The sequence below is a fragment of the Carcharhinus amblyrhynchos genome, chromosome 14 (assembly GCF_965287045.1).
Source record: "Carcharhinus amblyrhynchos chromosome 14, sCarAmb.v2.hapA, whole genome shotgun sequence".
NCBI lineage: Eukaryota > Metazoa > Chordata > Chondrichthyes > Carcharhiniformes > Carcharhinidae > Carcharhinus > Carcharhinus amblyrhynchos.
Window position 1 is genome coordinate 30,623,247 of NC_137337.1, and position 19,370 is coordinate 30,642,616.

Below are 19,370 nucleotides of genomic sequence, written 5' to 3' on the forward strand. Positions count from 1 at the left end.
GACACTGCCCAGTACACCAAAAGACCTCCAACCCTCAATAACAGGAAATGTTAAACCAGAATTTTAATCCTTTCAAGAAGCATTTTTCAATAACGAATTCAAAATTCTTAATGAGCAGAAGACAGCAAGACTCGAGCAGACGTAATGCAACCTGACTGAATTCCAACCAGGTATTTGTCTGATTACAGTCTGATTGACTGGCGCTTCATCCCCTACCTTAAACATTCATTCCCTCTGCTGTCAATGCATAGTGGCAGCAGTGTGTACCACACACAAGATGCACCACAGCAACTCACCAAGGCTTCTTCAATAGCACCTTTCAAACCCGTGACCTCTACCAAGAAGAAGGGCAGCAGATACCCACATCTTGAGGATTAATTTAAAAAAAACATCAACTGCACATTTCCCTCCAGATCACACACCGTCCTGACATGGAAACAATGACTTCACTGTCACTGGGTCAAAATCCTGGAATTCTCTTTCTGACAACGCTCTGGGTGTACTTATAGGGAGGCCTTCAGTCTTGTCTTAATTTCATTCATTCATGGGCTGTGGGTGTTGCTGGCGAGGCCCGTATTTATTGGATTGACACGGTGGCACAGTGGTTAGCACTGTTGCCTCACAGCGCCAGGGACTCGGGTTCGATTCCCAACTTGGTCACTGTCTGTGCGGAGTCTGCATGTTCTCCCCATGCCTGTGTGGGTTTCCTCTGAGTGCCCCAGTTTCCTTCCATAGTCCAAAATATGTGCTGGTTGGATGCATTGGCCATGCTAAATTTTCCCTCTGTGTACCCGAGCAACACCGGAGTGTGGCAACTAGGTGATTTTCACAGTAACTTCATTGCCGTGTTAATGTAAGCCAACTTGTGACAGTAATAAATAAACTTTATTGTCCGTCCCTAATTGTCCTTGAAGAAGGTACTGGAGAGTTGCCATCTTTGCATGTGAAATTAGGTGTGGGCAATAAATGCAATGTCCACATCCCATGGAAGAATGAACAAAGACACACTACAAAGTATTTTCCATGATAAGATGGTAGGAAAGAATATATTGCACATGCAAAAGATGTTCTTGGTCATGAGGGCAAGCTGGACTTTAGCTATTTAAATGACAATTGTAATTTCACCAAAAAATGAAACCAGCAGCGCAACGCAAGCTGATGTTAATCTTGCCCTTAACTGTAACTCCAAGACACAGTGGCATTGTAACTATACTGCCTACGTAATAACTATACTGTCTATAATTATACTGCCTATATAGTAACTATACTGTCTACGTATTAACAGCTGACATAACAATGCTGGATTGGCTGTAGTAAATGCAAGGGGGTATGGGGATAAGGTTTGGGGGGGGGGGGGGGGGCGGGGCAGTGGAGGTAGAGGCCCTGGAGAGTTAGTGCAGACCTGATAGATAAATGATCTCCTTCTGCACTGTAGGGATTCTATGGTTCTATAATACTATATTGTTTTTGCTTCTTTTGCCAATTACTTTCAATCTGTGCTATCTCGTTGTCGACACTTTCACGAGTGGAAACAGTTTCCTCCTGTCTACTCTGCAAAGTCCCTCGTGATTTTGAGTGGCTCAATCAAATCTCCTCTCAGCTGCCTTTTCTTCTAGCAAGGGGTCCCTATTTCAAGCTACCTTCATACTTGAAATGCCTTATCCCTGGAGCCATTCTCGTGGATATCTTCTGCACTCTTTCTAATGCCTTCACATCCTTCCCAAATTGTGGCGTCTGGAACTGTATGCAATGCTCAACATTAATTTCCGCCTATACAAATGATACTAATTGATGCCATCAACACTTGAGTATGCTTTCTAATACCTTTATATTTTATGATGCCTTAATATCATAATACTTTTTATGGTGCACCATTAAAACTAGGATAGCCCCATCTGCCAAGATTATACTAGGGAGCAAGGAGGGTGAATAGCAAAGAATCTCAGCACCATCAGTATGGGCAGCCCTGAATGGAAATTTAGGTAAATGTACAAGTTTGCTGAGGGCAACTCATGTATATGAAAGGCAGACCATAAGCCACCATAGTCTGTAATAGGACTGTCACTGAATTGGGTGAATGTATTCTATTGGCAAGCAATTCAATTTTGGGAAAAGTAAAGGTAAAAGTTTTGGCATCATTCAAGAGATGGTTCGATGTTATGTTAGAGGCCTCCCTTTCTGCTGGAAGGATGAGACAGATGGAGCAAATGGTCTTCTACATCTTACTGTGAGAAGTATTGTATTCATCAGATTTATTCCATTCATGAACATTTGTGTTTCATCACCAAGTGATTAGGATCGTAGAATATCATGGTTCAGACTGAGTCAGCTTTCAGAAACCGTTGGCCTAGTTATACCTGTCCCATTGTGAAGTGCAATGATTTATGCTGGAAACTGCTCGTTTGGACAATTAGCATCACAAAATGCCCCATGGTACAAAGCCAAACCCATTAGCATGGCAAGTAAAGAATGTGACCAAAAGCACAGTGATTTTAACTAGGTTTTTATAGGATGGCAAATGATGAAGTGAGGATGCATTTGAGAGAGGTCCTGGAGTGTGGGGCCAAGATAACTGAAGGAACCGCATTAAGGCAGTGTTAGGTTTGGAGAATGTGAACAGGAACATAAGGCTGGAGGAGAAAAAAACCTAAACCTCTGCCACCAATCTCCGTCTATAACTGCTCACTCAGGCTAAACCAAGCTACTCACAGTCATGGTGCGGTATTCAATCTCAAACTCCATTTCAAACCCATATACTCCTCCATAACATGTCCACCTGCCTCTGCCTATAGAATCCTACAGTGCAGAAGGAGTCCATTCAGCCCATCAAGCCTGCACATCAACCACAATCCCAACCAGGCCCTATCCCTATTACCCCATGCATTTACCCTAGCTAGTCCCCCTGACATTAAGGATCGATTTAGCATGTCCAATCAATCTAACCTGCACATCTTGGGACTATGGGAGGAAAACGGAATACCCAGAGGAAACCCACATAGACACAGGAAGAATGTGCAAACTCCACACAGACAATCACCCGAGGCCAGAATTGAACCCGGGTCCCTGGCGCTTTAAGGCAGCAGTGCTTGCCACTGTGCTGCCCCAGCTGCCAAATCCTTTAGCTGTAACTTCACCTGCAGATTCACCAATGTTTGCCTGACCTGCCTTGCACGTGCTTGGTTAACTTTAGCTAATCCAAGGTCTGCCATTCCACACAAGTCTCGCTCACTGACTGCTCCCATTCTGTCTGATCCCTATTTACCTCGGTTCCTAGTCCCTCCATGCCTCAAATTTTTAAAGTTGTTATCTGTATCTTTGAATTTGTTCATGACCTTACCCCTGCCAATCTTTATCATATTCTCCATCCCTTCATCCATACCTCACCCCATCATTATTTCTTGTGAATCTTTGTTCTGTTTTCTCTACAGTTTTCTGGATATCATGCTATGTAATTCCCTTGGTAAGCTGCTCCACCTCTCCTCCTGCATTTTTATAATCATAGAATGTTTACAGTACAGAAGGAGGCCATTCAGCCCATCAAGCCTGCACTGACAACAACCCCACCCGGACTCTATTCCTGTAACCCCACATATTTACCCTGCTAATCCCCTGACACTGAGGGGCAATTAAGCACGGCCAAACAACCTAACCTGCACATCTTTGGAGTGTGGGAGGAAACTGGAACACGGGGAGAACAGACAATCGCCCAAGGCTGGAATCGAACCTGGGTCCCTGGCACTGTGAGGCGGCAGTGCTAACCATTGTGCCACTGTGAACCCAATGGTCAACTTTTGGATGCTCCTCTAATATCTCCATCACCATTAGCTTAGCATTCACTTCCTGATGCCACCTCTGTAAAATAACTTGGGATGGTTTCTTTCAAAGGTGCTATATAAATGCAAATTATTGACAATGATTTGTCTGTTTTTATTTTTCCATTTGTCATGCTGCTGCTATCGCTGCTTCTGGGGATAAATGATGCTGATAAACCTCATTTGTAGGTGGGATTTTAGCCCCCCCCCCCCCCCCACCCTGCGATCTCTTTTTCTTGACCCACTCCTCACCCCAGGCAGATTTTCCAGAGGCGGATTGCCATTGGCCACTGGCGGGGGTTTCCAGTCCCACCCACGTATACGGTGTTTTTCCTGGCTCGCCTATCCTGCTGCTGAGGAACCTGCCAAAGGAGAGGGTCGCTGACAGTGGGACAGGGTGATTCCAGGGGCGGCAAGGGTCGGAAAATCCCGCCGGTAGTTTTTGTTTCCAGTAAGTATGGCCCTGTCAAATCATGGTGATGTTCCCAGACTCTGCACAGATATTTTCTGCTTGCACAATTAAATTCTTAGAAGTTAATGAGTTGTTCCCAGGCTGGATCAGTGTTGGGTGTACGTGTATCTGTTACCAAGGTGTATGAAACTGAAGCTGCAATAGTGAAAGTACCTGGGCCGGTTACAAGAAATCAGGAATAGCTTGATCTGGTTCCCAGTTGGGATTCCCCGAGTCCCAACGCAGGAACAGACAAATATAATTTAAATAGAACAGGAACCAGCTTGTCTGGAATATCTTTACGCGTTCAATAGGTACAAGTAATTGGTTGATTTTTTTCTTTTGTTCCCCAGTTTCTCAATCAGAAACTGGAGGACTGATTCCAGGAATTATAAAGTGGAAGTGTACATATGGAACACACTGTGGGGAGGTTTCCCTTCCCGGGACTCAGAGTGGGAGGGGGGTGAGCAGACCATGCAAAGGTTTGTTGACTTCGGGCTGGATTTTCCAGTTCTGGGGCAAGCACAGCTGGAAAATCCTGCCAATAGTTAAGGGGAGTGCAAACCAGAAAGCTAAGATGTTTGTTGGTTTCTCATCCCGAGTGACTTGCCCCAAAGTCAGGAATGAAACAGTCAATCAGGAACAATGGGACATAAAAGCAACATGAGATGTAAAAATAAGGCTGTTTTACTGACCCGGTTTGTGTGCCTTCCAGTTAATGTAGGGAAGTAGCATCCCCCAAGTTGCCAGTGGTGGTACTATGGTCTTGGAGAGATTGAAGGTGGGAGATTATGTGGACACATCCCCTGGAATCGATCCAAATAGAGTTGGCAGCCCTGCCAGCCACTGATGCGAATGATGCAATGTTTTGGGGGGAAGGTGGGGAGGTTTTTATGATCCTCCGCTGAGCATAAATTTGGCAGAGGTGGTGGGGAGGCAACCATGTAAAATATGAGAGGTCCACAGTCCACCCACCACTTTCCCATCCATTCCTGAACTGTTCCCCATAATGCAGTAAGTGGGCAGATGCCTAAACCAACAGTCTACCCAGCATTTTTAGATAATTCACAATTAACTGAGCTAATTTACCTATGTAATTACTCTGCCTACACTATAATACGGTTGGATTAGACAGGCCTTTTTGTTTGAGCCCAAGGTTTAAGAAAATAGGATGAAGAAGGGACACATTAACATGGAGTTAAGACTGCCCTGTGCACATAAGGAGTGTTCTCTTTCCCTTCCTCCCCACCACTTTGCCCCCTTTTGCCTGCCTTCCTAAGTCTGCATCCTCTGTCCCTCCTCGCTGGCTGCTTGATTCCCTCCCATCCCCAAAAAGGCTTGACCTGGGCCCTAGAATCTATTATCACCTCTTGTGGGTTGTTGGCATTGCTGGCAGTGGCCATGTCTGAGGTCTGTCATTGCTGGGGCTAATTGGCCAACAGCTCTCTAGGGCAGGGCCTCTCTCTCTCTCTCTCTCTTTCTCTTTCTCTTTCTCTTTCTCCACCACCCCCAAACTGACGGGTGGAAGTCCCACTCTCCTCCTTTAGCCATAGTGTGGTGTCAGAAGGCTGAGTGGCAGGGGTTTTTTGGGTGCATGGGCTGCCGCTGTCTTTCCTTCTGTTGGGGAGGGGACAGCGCCCCCCGCCCCTTTATCAAATCCAGCCTTCCATTACACTGAACCAGAATGTAGTGTGATGCCGCCCTGTATAAACTTCGGACAGTAAAGATATCGGAGCAACCCAAGGACAATTATCTTTAATTCATTCACAGGAAACTTCTTGCAGTAGCTACTCTATAGTGTTAGCATTATATTTTAGTTTTTATCTTCAGGTTTTATACTTTGCATTTTAAATGACCTTTTTATGAACACACCACCATTTTTGTCTTAATCCTGTTATGAAGGTCCTACCAAGAAATCCGAAAGAGTAACAGATAAATTATTATTTTTGCTCAAGTATTTTAGTGATGGATTTACCAGTTTAGCTATTGAGCTGAATGAATGGATGATTCTGAGAATCTGGTATCATCTGCAGAGAGAGAAACACAGTTTCAAGTCACCCTTCTCCAGAACCCTTATGCAGAAGGGTTACGTGGACTCAAAACTTTAAATCTATTTCTCTCTCCACAGATGTTGACAGACCTGCTGAGTTTATCCAGCGTTTTCTGCTTTTACTTCAGATTTTTAGCAACCATGGTAGTTTTCTTCAGACAGTTGAGAGCTGGGTCAAAATCAAATCTATTAAGATGGTGCTGGAACGAAGTGAGTTCTTGCAAGCTGTCCCCAGCATACCTTTTAATTCTATCCTTTACTTTTATGCTTTTAAAACATGTTCTATAATTTGTTCAAACTCCTCCCTTCCTTCTCCCCAGTGTACTCTATGAACGCTATGCTTTGTCTGTATAGCTCGCAAGATGCAATACTTTTCGCTGCATCCCAATGCATGTGGCAATAATAAATTAAATCTAGAATCGAGCAAATTGTTCCCTTCCATGACGGAGCTATAGCCAGGTGAGCAAGTGAAAAGCGTATGAAAAGTGTTCTTTCTTTAGAAAGGAAAGATGACATTAACAACGACACACCTGCTATGACTTCCGAAAGAGTTTTAAAGCTGATTAAGTACTTATGAAGTGGAATTATTGTTGGAAATTCAGCAATCAACTTGCAATGCAACAGCAATGTTGTCGTACGCCACCTGTTTTCATAGAATCCCTGCAGAGCAGAAGGAAGCCACTCGGCCCATTGAGTCTGCACTGACAACAATCCCACCAAGGCCCGATCTCTGTAACCCCATATACTTACCCTGCTAATCCCCCTGGCATTAAGAGGCAATCGAGCATGGCTAATCCACCTAATCTGCACGTCTTTGGATTGTGGGAGGTGCCCCGAGGAAACCCCACGCTGACACAGGGCGAATGTGCAATCTCCATGCAGACGGTCGCCTGAGGATGGAATTGAACCGGGATCCCTGGCACTGTGAGGCAGCAGTGCTAACCACCGTGCCACCCAGTGATGTTTGTTGAAGAATAGGTATTAACAAGGACACCCAGAAGAGCTACCAGGCTTCTCTTTGAATAGTGCCCTGGGATCTTTAATGTCTCCTGAGAGAGCAGCTGGGAGATCAGTTGAGCATCTCGTCAGAAAGATGGCACCTCTGACAATGCAGCACTCTCAATGCAGCGCTAAGGAATTGCTTTACACGACACACTTGTGAAGCCCTTAAAGTTTACATTTAAAATCGTCTATGATTCTGTTCCGAATAGGTTTAAAAGCCAGAGGGTTTGTTACTATTATCCAGTTCAGCATCTGTCAGTTCAGTAGTTTTTAAAAATTTGTGAAAACGAAAAAATCTATCAGAGTAACTTCTGCATTTACTGGAAAGGTTACAGAACTGATGATGTGGCAATGTCTCCTGGGATGGTAAGTTCTGAACTACCTCAGCAAGTGTGAAAAGAGCACTCCGAGGGAATTTCCCTTCCTTCCTCTCTTTCTTCCCCGTCCAAACCCTTTCTTCTCGAGACTTTTGTGTTCATGAAGTCTAAATCAATGCCGCTCATAACAATAAGGCGCGCTTATATTTCCTTCCATTTGCTTTTTCTGTTTTTTTTCCTCCCAATTTGTCCAGCCTCCTCTGAACTGACTCTGTGACTGGTGCAGCACAATTCCATGCAAAGCCTTTGATTCATGTGGTTATTGCTCATGTATGTTAGGAGTCTGGCATGGGCTTCATCATAAGCGTGCCTATTTCTCCCCTCAACCGTGTGGCTCCCCCCCCTCCTTACCGCCCTCCCTCCTCCCCAACCCCTCCTTATCGCCCTCCCTCCCTTCCTCCCTCCCTAACCCTCCTTACCACCCGCCTGCCCTCCCTCCCCTTGCTTACCTCCCTCCCTCCCCTTGCTTACCTCCCTCCCTCCCTCCCTCCCCTTGCTTGCCCCCCTCCCCCCTTGCTTGCCTCCCTCCCCCCCTCCCCTTGTTTACCGCCTGCCCACCCCTCCTTACCGCCCTCGCCCGCCTCTTTCCCTCCTTACTGCCGCTGCCCCCCCGCCCCCCCTTCCACACCATTCCCTATTCAGGTGGTGCTGAGGTTATTTGTAGCTTCCACTACTGTGTTGACTGAGTTTGGTTAATGTTATACCAATTGATCTCAAGGTCTTCCTGGTCTCCATGGCTTAGTATCATACCAGTGATGTGCTAAGCACGTGAATCATTCGGATTGGCAGTGTTCTTTGTGCCTGGCTCCAAGCTCAAACTTGCTGAAGGGTAGGAAGTGCCGTGTTCTTTCTGTCTAGCTCCACCAGAGAACGTAGGTGTAGCAGAACTCACTGCTACAGTTCAGAGCAAGCATCTGAATTGGGCAGGATGTTAACGGTTAACATGTACAGAGTTCCTGTTCAGAGTTGCGTTTACTGTGTCCTTAGCAGGAATAATGTATGGAAGAGTAACTTAGGAAAATCCACAGGTTTGAGGGAAAATTGAATCTGCACGAAGACATGCTCTGTTGCTTTGTCCGTGTGATGATGTGCAGCCAAAGCATGATTCACAAGCCAGGAAAAGTCAGAGATGTAAATAAATGGCATTAATTCCAGAGCACTGACTAATGGGGCAACAGTAAATGTGCACAATTGATCATGCGCTTCTATTTTGTAACCTTGATGTACAATTATGTTAGCTACAAGTGTGATATGTGTAAGCAGCAGAAAGGATTAGAGGGTGTGCTATTGGAATATCACGGTAATTTTGTTTTGCAACAGGGTTTATTTTGGGATCTGGGACTTTCCTCTTGCATCTTTTATCAAGTCCTGGTATTTAACTTTGTGGAAATCCAGAAAGGCATCCTGCCAGTGAGTGCTTACTGGATTTTGGATGCGATACAAGTTCTTTGGTCAGCCGGTTCTGCGAGACTGAAGGAGCCGAGAGTAAAAGACATATCCGTCTGATTGGGAGATATGTATAAATAGAAAACAAACACGCTGAAGTTACAGACTCTTCAGATCATTATTCTAGCTCTTTGTTGAAAGAATAATTTTGCAGTAGAACAGAGGAATTGTGTGTGTGTTCACTTGTACAAAATTCTTTTTCAGGCGCATAGATACCATGTGTCACTTGAAAATTGCAGGAGAAGCCTTTCTGTTTTTGAGGGTTTTCTGTTGAAGTTGTCTTGAGTTGGATGGATAACAGAATGATTTGGAAACTATTCTTTCACTGGTCGGACCTGAATTCAAATCCTTGGAAATTATGTAAAGGAATAACATTCAGTTCAACACTGGAGAATTAAGAAACAATTGTTATCTCAGTTGCATTACACTTTAATACAGACTTGAAAATATTAGTCTTATACGTTTGCCAGGCACCATTTATTAAAATGTAATTGGAATCCAGTGGGTTGAGGTCATGGTTTCATTGTTGTTGGCCTGTTTGTCTGTAAAACTGTGGATTTTCTTTTTCTCTGCCAGTGGGTTTAAGGATGGTGGGAGGGCATATAAAAGCCAGTGGCTTTTAGTCCACTTGCTCCCAACCTGTCTGAAATTTTACAGGGTTGGGGGTAAGGAATGGGGGAGGGTTGGTTGGCTGACCCCCCCCAAGTCTATTGGCAGAATGTTAAACTGCATGCTTCTGGTCTGACTGAGTTAATGTATTAGCATTTTGTCTTCAACATGGGGGGAACAAAGTCCAATGTTGAGTGTTTCCTGCTGCAGAGACTGAGAGGCAACCATGCCACATTTTCTGGCCCCAAGGTCATTAATTATGCAACTGGATGTTTTGTTGTGTGGCAGGCATGATGGCCACATATTCCACCATCACAACTGGGAACCATGTTGAAAAAGCACCCAAACATCACTAGTCCATGACTGAAGATAGAAGGTGGATCTCTGAAGTTGAAAGATGGATCATTGCACCTGGAATTATGTCTTGAATGTAGATGCCACCACCACCACCACCATCCACCCACCCATGAACCACTGCTGAGGTGTTCCAGGGTCCATGGTTGCTTCCTTCCCAAGCACTGGTGACAGCCCCAGACATTATTCAGCTGAGTCCTTACATCTGCAACACTGCATGCTTTAGACTGGTGTGTTTCCCTGCTAGCATCGCAGTGAATTGGGCATCAATGGACCTATTGAACTGGGTCTTCATCTGCAACCCATTAGCAGGATGCAAGGCAGCTTCCTGCTGGCGGGTTTCCTGATCCGCCATGGTGGGCACCAATGGAAGATCCCATGGGAACCTCATGCTGGCATGAAACCGACTCTTGCAATTGTGCCAAATTCTTTCCCGTCCCACCCTGGTGAGGGCTTGGAAGAATTCCACCCAAAGTGCTTATCTTTGCCTATAGTACATCTAATATTTAGAGCCGTTACAGAATGTTGATTATCACTAACTTAGTTCAACTGGCTTGCAGTTTTTTGCTCTAGAGTGGGGTCTACACTATCATTGCTATGATGGACTCTGGATTAATTTATTGCACCATTTTTATTTTGGAATTTTCTTTCCCTTGCTTTGTGACAGGAGACTTGGATATTTGTATTTTTGCACGCATGTTTTGATGCAGGAGAGGGGTTGAGCTCAGAAATAATACACTTTGAAAACATTAATGTGGTGAAATGGGACTGAATTAGATCTAAATTCAAATCCAGACTGATGGAATATGAATCTCCTTCCTTTAGCTCCTCAAAAAGGTTTCGTATGAATTGAGTTTGACCAGAGTCAACCCAATTTCCCTGCAGATATAGACACACGTTCAATTAACTATAGATTGGCCCTGAGGAGGATGCAAGAATTGATGATTTGGAAAATAGAAATAGCTTTGTCCTTTTCCTGTCTCCCTGTAGACATTCTGTTGGAGTTAGGTTGTGAATCCTGTGCCATTTTTGTCCAGTGATGCAATTGGATGCACTCTGTGAGCCTGTACAATTGAAACTGGTGTACGGTTTGATGTACCATTATTGTGGGCTGAATTGGTGCTGAGCTGTGATTCCACAGTACCTCACCTTGGGAGGATGTTGAGCACCAGCCTAGTTAGTGTTAACCAAATTCCATCATGGTCAAATTCAACATTTGTATATCTATATGACCCCTCTGGGGAAAATGTGCAGTGAGCAGTCTGGGGACCCCTGGTTAATTTTTTTTCCCCTTCCTGGCTCAAGGGTACTGAGGGTAATTTCACTACCCACAATCTTGCTAAGGGCTTAATCTTTTCTTTCTTTGCTTTCATTTTGCTCACTGCCACACTGTCCCCTCCAATGTAGAGGGTGGGCTGAGTGATTCTTCACAGGCTGCTTCCCTGCTGCTCTGCAACAAACTAGGAAGGAGTACAAAATCAGTGTTTACCTTTATTCCATATCCCTGGAGAAAATGATAAATTACTCTTCTAATCCTCTTCTTATAATAGGGAGGAACAGACAGTCTCCCTTAATTATATCAAACTAACCTAAAGGAGAGAGAGTCATAATTCTGACTTGATCCTGTCACCTTACTCGTCCACTAAACCACCTGAGCTGAGGGCTACCCAAAGGGGTGTATGTAACTCAGTAAAGTGCAGCATCAGTTTATGTAATGCAGTAGGAGAGATGGCCAATGAAGCTCCGTACTAAAAGCTGCTTCTCTACAGATTTGGACGGCCGTAGGCCATGGCAACAGCAAGAAACATAGAGTCATCAGCCCCGCCGCTTTCGCTGGAGTCCCTGGTGCAGCAGGCGAATGTGACTCATCTTCCAAATAGCAAGCTGTCATCCCTAAGCATTGAGCCAGAGGATGGGGGCTTCACGGAAAGGTTTGTGCTGAAGCTGGAAAACAAGTACAGGTGTGAACATTGCCGTCTTGCCCTCTGCAATCCCAAGCAAACTGCCTGTGGCCACCGATTCTGTGAAAGCTGTGTTCGGAAAATTCTTGGGTAAGAGACTACTTATTAGAAATTCCGATGTATAATCTTGGATAAACTATCCTTCAGATATGGTAATTATTGTTTGTTTAGTGCATTGCCCAGCTTGGCGTTTAAAAGGAAAACAATCATTCTTGGGCTTATTTTAACTGAATAAGTAACTCGTCATTACTTTGGAAGCTGTTATCTGTGCCATAGTGACATCAGAATGTCTTCAAATATTAAATTATTGATTGTTGTCTCATGCTTCAGAAGTAACAGTAGCATTCCAACTTCACTGGGAATAGTCACCACATAAAATTCAACTGAGTTTGGGTCAGTACTGTGCCAACAGCTGGAAAATCACAAGACCCAGAGGCTATTGGGGGGGAAAATGTCATTTGGAACAAAATAATGGGAGGAATTTTCTGGCCATAACACCCTGCCACCACTGCAAGTGAGGACAGTGAATTTGGTGCTCACCCAAATCTCCATTCACTGCACCGGGACCAGAGAATCCTGCAAGTGTGAATGGCTGGAAATTTCTCCATCAGGTATCTTCTGTTGTTGAAAAAAATACGTCTAATTTTTCCAGTGACTTCATAGAATTATAGAGTCCCTACAGTGCAGAAGGAGGTCGCTCGGCCCATCGAGTCAGCACTGAAAACAATCCCAACCAGGCCCTATCCCCATCACCCCCCCGCCCCTCCATATTTATCCCTCAAATCCCTCTAATCAATGCATCCCAGGACACTGAGGGGCAATTTAGCATAGCTGATCAGCCTGACCTACACATCTTTGGGGTGTGGAAGGTAATTGGAACACCCAGAGGAAACCCACGCAGACATGGGGAGAGCGTACAAACTCCAGACACAGTGACCTAAGCCGGGAATCAAACCCAGGCCCTAGAGCAGTGAGGCAGCAGTGTTAAACACTGTGCCACCCCAATGTCATCACTTGGAGATCATTTCATGAGTGCTGTTTATGTTAATAATTATCTCTTTTGAAGTATATAATTTAAACAAATGACCATCAAAGATGAGAGATTTAGAATGTATGGGGACAGATGGACTCTAAATCCAAGGGTTGATGGCATTAGTAATGAACATATGGATGTATTGCCAAGCAATTCCCCATAATGCTTTTTAGATGCAGTTTAGAAACCAGAGGTTTCTGGTGATATAACTTGAGAACTAAAAGGAATATGTCTTTTTAAATAACTGAAGTATTTCTTTACCATTAGGATTTACATTATTGTGACAATATTTATTTGTTTTATGTTTTTAGGAATCCGAAACCAGTTTGCCCAGTTGATAATGAGTCATTATTTGAGAATACGGTAGGCAACCAACTACAGTACAGTACAATAGCCTTTAAGTTTGCTTTTAACACTAAATCTAGACTAACCTAACATGGCTTTCATACATTTTAAAGGTCTTTAAGGACATGTGCTGTAAAAAGGAGGTTCTTGCACTTCAAGTCTACTGTAGGAATGAGATAAATGGCTGCAAGAAACAGCTACCTCTTGGAAAGCTTGAGGTAAATGATATGATCCAACATCTTAACTGAAGCCTATTTAGCAAGTTATTTTGATGCATTTTTAGATAACAAGTGGACTGGGGGATTATGATTTAATATGGGGAGTTTGATCTGGTCTCTTATTAATGCTTACATTATTTATCATTTGAATATATACAAAATTTTTAATGTTAGGACACTATGACATAACTGGGTTGTCAGTGATTTTAATGCGTAGGTTTTATTTTGAGAATTTTTAATTAATAATCAAAGAAACATTCACCAGCCTTGGTGACTGGATAACTGTTGGCCCTGTGTTTATTGGTGAGTTTTATAAATATTCCTTTATGGGGTGTGGGCAAAACCAGCATTTAATGTCTGTCCCTAAATACCCTTGAGAAGGTGGTGGTGAGTCACCGTCTTGAATAAAACAAAATGACTTCCAAGGTCATTTCAGAGGATAGTTAAGAGTTACCTGCACGCTATGGGCCTGGAGTCTCATATTGGCCAGATTGGGTAAGGACAGCAGATTTCCTTCCCTAAAGGACACACTGATTTCAACTGTCAGCTTTTTCATGGTCACCATTACTGATAGTCAGCTTCAATTCCAGAGCTATTTAATTGACTAAGCTTAGGTTTCCCAGCTAGTCCAGATCATTAGTCAAAACCTCTGGTTTTACTAGTCCAGTAACATAACTTCTACCCTACTGTATCCCCAGCTGTCAAAACCATGCCATGTTTGAACATTGTTTGGATGGAAAAATCCCATGTCAATATCTATTTTTTTGTTGTCTCTCCTCACAAAGGGTCATCTACTTGAATGTCCTTATCAGGAGGTCCGGTGTGCACGCAGGGGTTGCACGGAAATGGTGCAAAGGAAAGATTTAGCCGATCATTTAAATTCAAGCTGTAAATATCGGGAGCAAACCTGTAAATACTGCAGGAATCACATCACTATTGCAGAGTTAAAGGTAAGAGACTTTGGAAATAGTACATGCTCTTCTGTTCTCTTTCTCGCCTATCATTAGTGGTGTTTGTTGCCATGTTTATAATACATCACTTTTTTACCTTTCAAGTTTATTGAAGGGAGAATCAGAATTGTGCTCAAATTCAGTGTTACTGTGGCAAACTCCGTGCTGTGTTCTTAACCACCTTTGTGGCTGCTGCCAAGCTTATGTATGTCCCTGGCTGTTCTTTCAGCTTTTTAAGTGCTGGTTGAGAACAAGCCTTCTACGCAGGTAGAATGAGTGTTCCTCTGATGGTTCTCAAACTAGTCACTGTGTTACATCGTAAACTGTCCTTGGATATTTAATTAAAGTAGCGACAAAATGCAAATATTTGTTGAGCCCAAAACTCCTGTCATGAGTTAACTGTAAGGAAGCTAAGGAAATTTGGCATGTCCGTTACAACTCTCACCAATTTTTACAGAAGCACCATAGAAAGCATCCTTTTAATACGTTCCATTCAAAAGTCTGATGCCCCCTGCCCCCCCTACCCAGGTGCATCACAGCTTGGTATGGCCCCTGCTATGTCCAGGAACATAAGAAACTCCAAAGGGCTGTGAATGAGGCTCAGTCCACTATGCAAAACAGCCTCCCGTTCATTGACTCTGTCCACACTTCCCACCTGACTTGGGAAAGCAGCCAGCACAATCAAAGACCCCAGACATACTCTTTTCCACCTTGTTCCATTGGGAGAAAGATACAAAAGTCTGAGAACATGTATCAACCGACTCGAGTACAGCTTCCTTGCTGCCATCAGACTTTGGAGTGGACCTACCATATATTAAGCTGATCTTTCTCTACACCCTAGTTATGACTAACTTTATATTCTGCACCCTCTCCTTTCCTTTTTCTCCCATGTACTTTATGAACAGTGTGTTTTGTTTGTGTAGCACACAGGAAACAATACTTTTCACTGTATACCAGTATATGTGACAATAGTAAATCAAATCAAAGAGATAGCCAAATCAGAGTGAGTGCTGCTAATACATACCAATTAATGCAGATCGGGCTCTTGTCGCTGCATACAGTGTGGGCTACAAAATGAAAAAAGCCTTGGACTCTTTAACTGCCGTGCTTTAACTCTCTAACTGCCGTGAATTATATTTTCTTGTAGTTCAGTATTGAGGGTTACTGAGATTTGGCAGTGTTTTGAATAGTTTGATAAGAATGCTTCTGATTTCAGGCAAATGCTGTGGTTCTTTCTCTCTTGTGTAACAATACGTGACATTTTATTACATATCTGGCTGTAGTTCTTTGTAACTGGTGGTGGGAGAGGTGTTAACCAAAACCGGCAACAATTCAATCACAAATAATGATGTTTGGGTAAACCTATAACCAAAGTGATGTTAGCGTTTTTACTACCTCGAAAGAGCATGATCTTTAAGGGGTTATGTTTTGTTGATTTTTGTGCAAAGTGAGTCACAGTGAAAACTAACCTGGGTTCATATTTTTCTTCAATCCTGACTTTCTCCAGTTAAGACCGGGGGGCGATTGTGGGGGAAGGGAGTCCTGCTGCCACTCTGCACTCAGTCTGAGTGACAGAGGGAAGGAGGCTAGCGATTGGGGCTGGCCATTGGAGTGGGGGAGAGTCAGTCTGCTGAGGGGGTCAGGGCTCCGGGATGGGGATGTCGAGGCTGGCCTGGGCATGTTTGGGCAGCTAGCGTGGTTGGGGGTGAGGGATAGCAATCATAGGGGGTCTTGGGGCTACTGCGCATGCTCTGATCTTGGTGTTGATAGATGGGTGCATACACAGTGGCTCGTCCAGCACTATGCTGCCAGCCTCTCCAGTGTGAATAGACCCTGCCCACAGCATTTTAACCTAAATCATGTTAGTGCACTCTGCTGTGCACAGAGTGTGAGAGATTTTTAAACCCTCGCTGAAGGAAAAACATAATTTACTCCAGTTTTTATGTGAATTCAACACTTAGAATTTTTTTGGAAGAATGTAGTGGTCCATTTTGGCAGGACCAATGGGATGAAGGAGTACAATATCAAGGGTAGGAGTCTCAGAAGGATCTTGGGGTACAGGTCCATAGGACTCTTAAATCGGCCTTACGGGTGGAGGATGTGGTCAAGAAGGTGTATGGTGTACTGGCCTTCATCAATCAAGGGATTGAGTTTAGGAGTCGGGAGGTAATGCTGCAACTTTATAAGACCCTTGTCAGATCCCACTTGGAGTACCAGTTCTGGTCGCCTCACTACAGGAAGGATGTGGAAGCTATTGAGAGGATGCAGAGGAGATTTACAAGGATGTTGCCTGGATTGGGAGGCATGCCTTACGAAGATAGGTTGAGGGAACTAGGTCTCTTCTCCCTGGAGAAACAAAGGTTGAGAGGCGACCTGATAGAGGTTTATAAAATGTTGAGAGGAATGGATAGGGTGGATTCTCGGAGGCTATTTCCCGGGGCTGAAATGGTCGCTACGAGAGGACACAGGTTTAAGGTACTGGGAAGCAAGTACAGAGGAGATGTTAGGGGTAAGTTTTTCACTCAGAGGGTGGTGAGTGAGTGGAATCGGCTGCTGTCGGTGGTGGTAGAGGTGAACTCGCTGGGGTCTTTTAAAAGACTTCTGGATGACTATATGGGATCTAATGGGATTGGAAGTTACAGATAGTTCTATGACCTGGTAGGTATGGATATGATCGGCGCAACGTGGGCCGAAGGGCCTGTTTGTGTTGTAGTGTTCTATGTAATCGCCTGCAATTACTCTACCCTCCTGTCAAACTTGAGACAGAAAGACAGATGTCTTTCAGAGCCACACTGGACCTAGGTTTTAATAAAGAGATTCAGGCTGTTTATTCTGTACAAAAACTGTGCATAATCCTGCATCATGCTGCATAAACAGTATCTTTAACATTTTTCTATCAGTCACATCCTGAATTTGAAAAGCGTGTGTAATCAGGTCTGCCAGCGCCAAGGAACTGCCAAGGGTGTGATTTATCTCAACTGAGGTCATTTGATCAGGCCCTGGGAGTCTGCTGCCTGTGATGCTATTTCCCAGCCAACATCAACATGTCCAGGAGGAAGGCAGACGTTTTCTTTGGGCAGGATATGAGGGGTGGTGGGTTATGGTTGGGGTGCTGAGATAGTGAGGCAGATTTAATCGTAAAGAACTGTGTTTATTTTTGAAAGTGAAATGCATCAAAATGATTATACTTGTCAACGCAAGTCGTTGAGACTCGACTTTTCTGATCAAATGCCTTCAATCAGGCTTCACTCTGGGCGGTTCAACAAAAGATTCTTTTGGTGTGATGAGCCACATTAAAATAAGGCATCTAAAAGCTGCACATGACTGCAAGTTAACGGACGGATACAATTTAAAAAGCACGTGTCCAATCTTGGATAATATCTTTAAATTACTTCAGCAAACTATTTTGAGGAGGGTGGCGTATTTGGAAAAAATTGACGGTTTCTCTTTCTTTGTAGAAACATGAAGACTTTGACTGTCCATCATTCCCAGTGCCGTGCCCTAATAAGTGCAATGCTTACATTCTGAGGGGAGAGGTAAGCGTGTTAGTCTTTCCTAAGTAGCCCAGTTTTAAGAGTTGTTAGCTGGACATTTCTGATTATGGATTCAGTTAATATGGAGAAATTTCTTTAACTGCATAATATAACATTACAATCTAGTTCTCCTGCAAGAAAATCACCACATAAAATTTATCCCTTTGAGGGAGAATGACAGGAAAGGGCGATTTGTGATTTTGTAAATTGCCACTTGTACAACTGGGTTCTGTTGAGCCCTGGAACCTGCCTTTACTTGTAGGGTTTGCTGAGTTGTGTGCATCTTAATCTGAGTTGAAAGATTCCCAGTCTCTCATCCCCATTATTGAGATGGTGATGTATCCGCGTTCTTATGTGCTTAGGCACAAGGCTGTCTGGGCTTGATTGCTAAAAGCAATTGTAAGCAATAAGATGTCTTTTACTGCATTTGAATGGGAGCTAAATGCACTCTAATTGAGCGTTTATCTCAAGTAGTGAACTTCTGAGAGGTTTATATCACACTTGTGTCCTTTGACCCATCAAATTACAAAATACTATGTTCCTTATTATGGAAATATAGTGAAGAAAATTGAGAGCCAATTGATGAAGATGTGTTTAGGATTTCATTATCCGCAGCACAGAGCGGAAATCTTCCGGTTGTGGCCAGATCAGCCAGAAATCATTGTTCATTTCTCACGTTTGCTATAGCAATGGTGTGTGTGCTCAGGTGATTCAAGTGCAATGATTATTCGAGGTCAATGATTATACAATTATTCCTGTTGGGAAGGGACAATGCCGTCACCTGTAGCCTACAGATAATGTTTTTTGTTGTTTTACTCTTAAACAAGTTTTTCAGTATAAATCTTTGTTTAGATGACACAAGATGAAGGAAATCCATTCTGTACCAAATGGAATACATGTTCAAGTATTAGACATGGTACCCTCACCCTCTGGGTTGCATATCTAGTTTAGGATATTAGGATATATTTGAGATATCATAAAAGTAGAAACCGCTGGAAATATGCAATAGGTTCGGCAACATATTTGGAGAGAGGAATAGAATTCACATTTCTGGATGATGACCCTGCTTCAGGATTCAGAAGCAAAGTAAATAATGTTAACATTAAAATTTAGGTCTTTAAAAAATGCAAAATCATCTTCTGTGTACTTAGACGCATATTACCATTTTTAACATCTTTGTAAGATTCTGCCATAGCATCATTCTTTATCGGCTAACCCCCTGACTGTCC

The 19,370-nt window shown here is 43.5% G+C and overlaps 1 protein-coding gene across 2 annotated transcripts in view; it reads left to right on the plus strand.

Moving 5' to 3' along the window:
* traf3 (TNF receptor-associated factor 3) overlaps positions 1-19,370 on the plus strand; it is a 73,640-nt gene that overhangs the window by 38,198 nt on the left and 16,072 nt on the right. The window contains exons 2-6 of one of the 2 annotated variants that reach the window (XM_080202543.1): positions 11,871-12,152; positions 13,407-13,458; positions 13,554-13,658; positions 14,444-14,608; positions 18,067-18,144. In XM_080202543.1, coding sequence (XP_080058669.1) covers positions 11,890-12,152; positions 13,407-13,458; positions 13,554-13,658; positions 14,444-14,608; positions 18,067-18,144 — 663 coding nt within the window. In that variant the 5' untranslated portion in view covers positions 11,871-11,889. The remainder of the gene's footprint in view (positions 1-11,870; positions 12,153-13,406; positions 13,459-13,553; positions 13,659-14,443; positions 14,609-18,066; positions 18,145-19,370) is intronic. The other variant, XM_080202544.1, reaches the window with a different exon arrangement.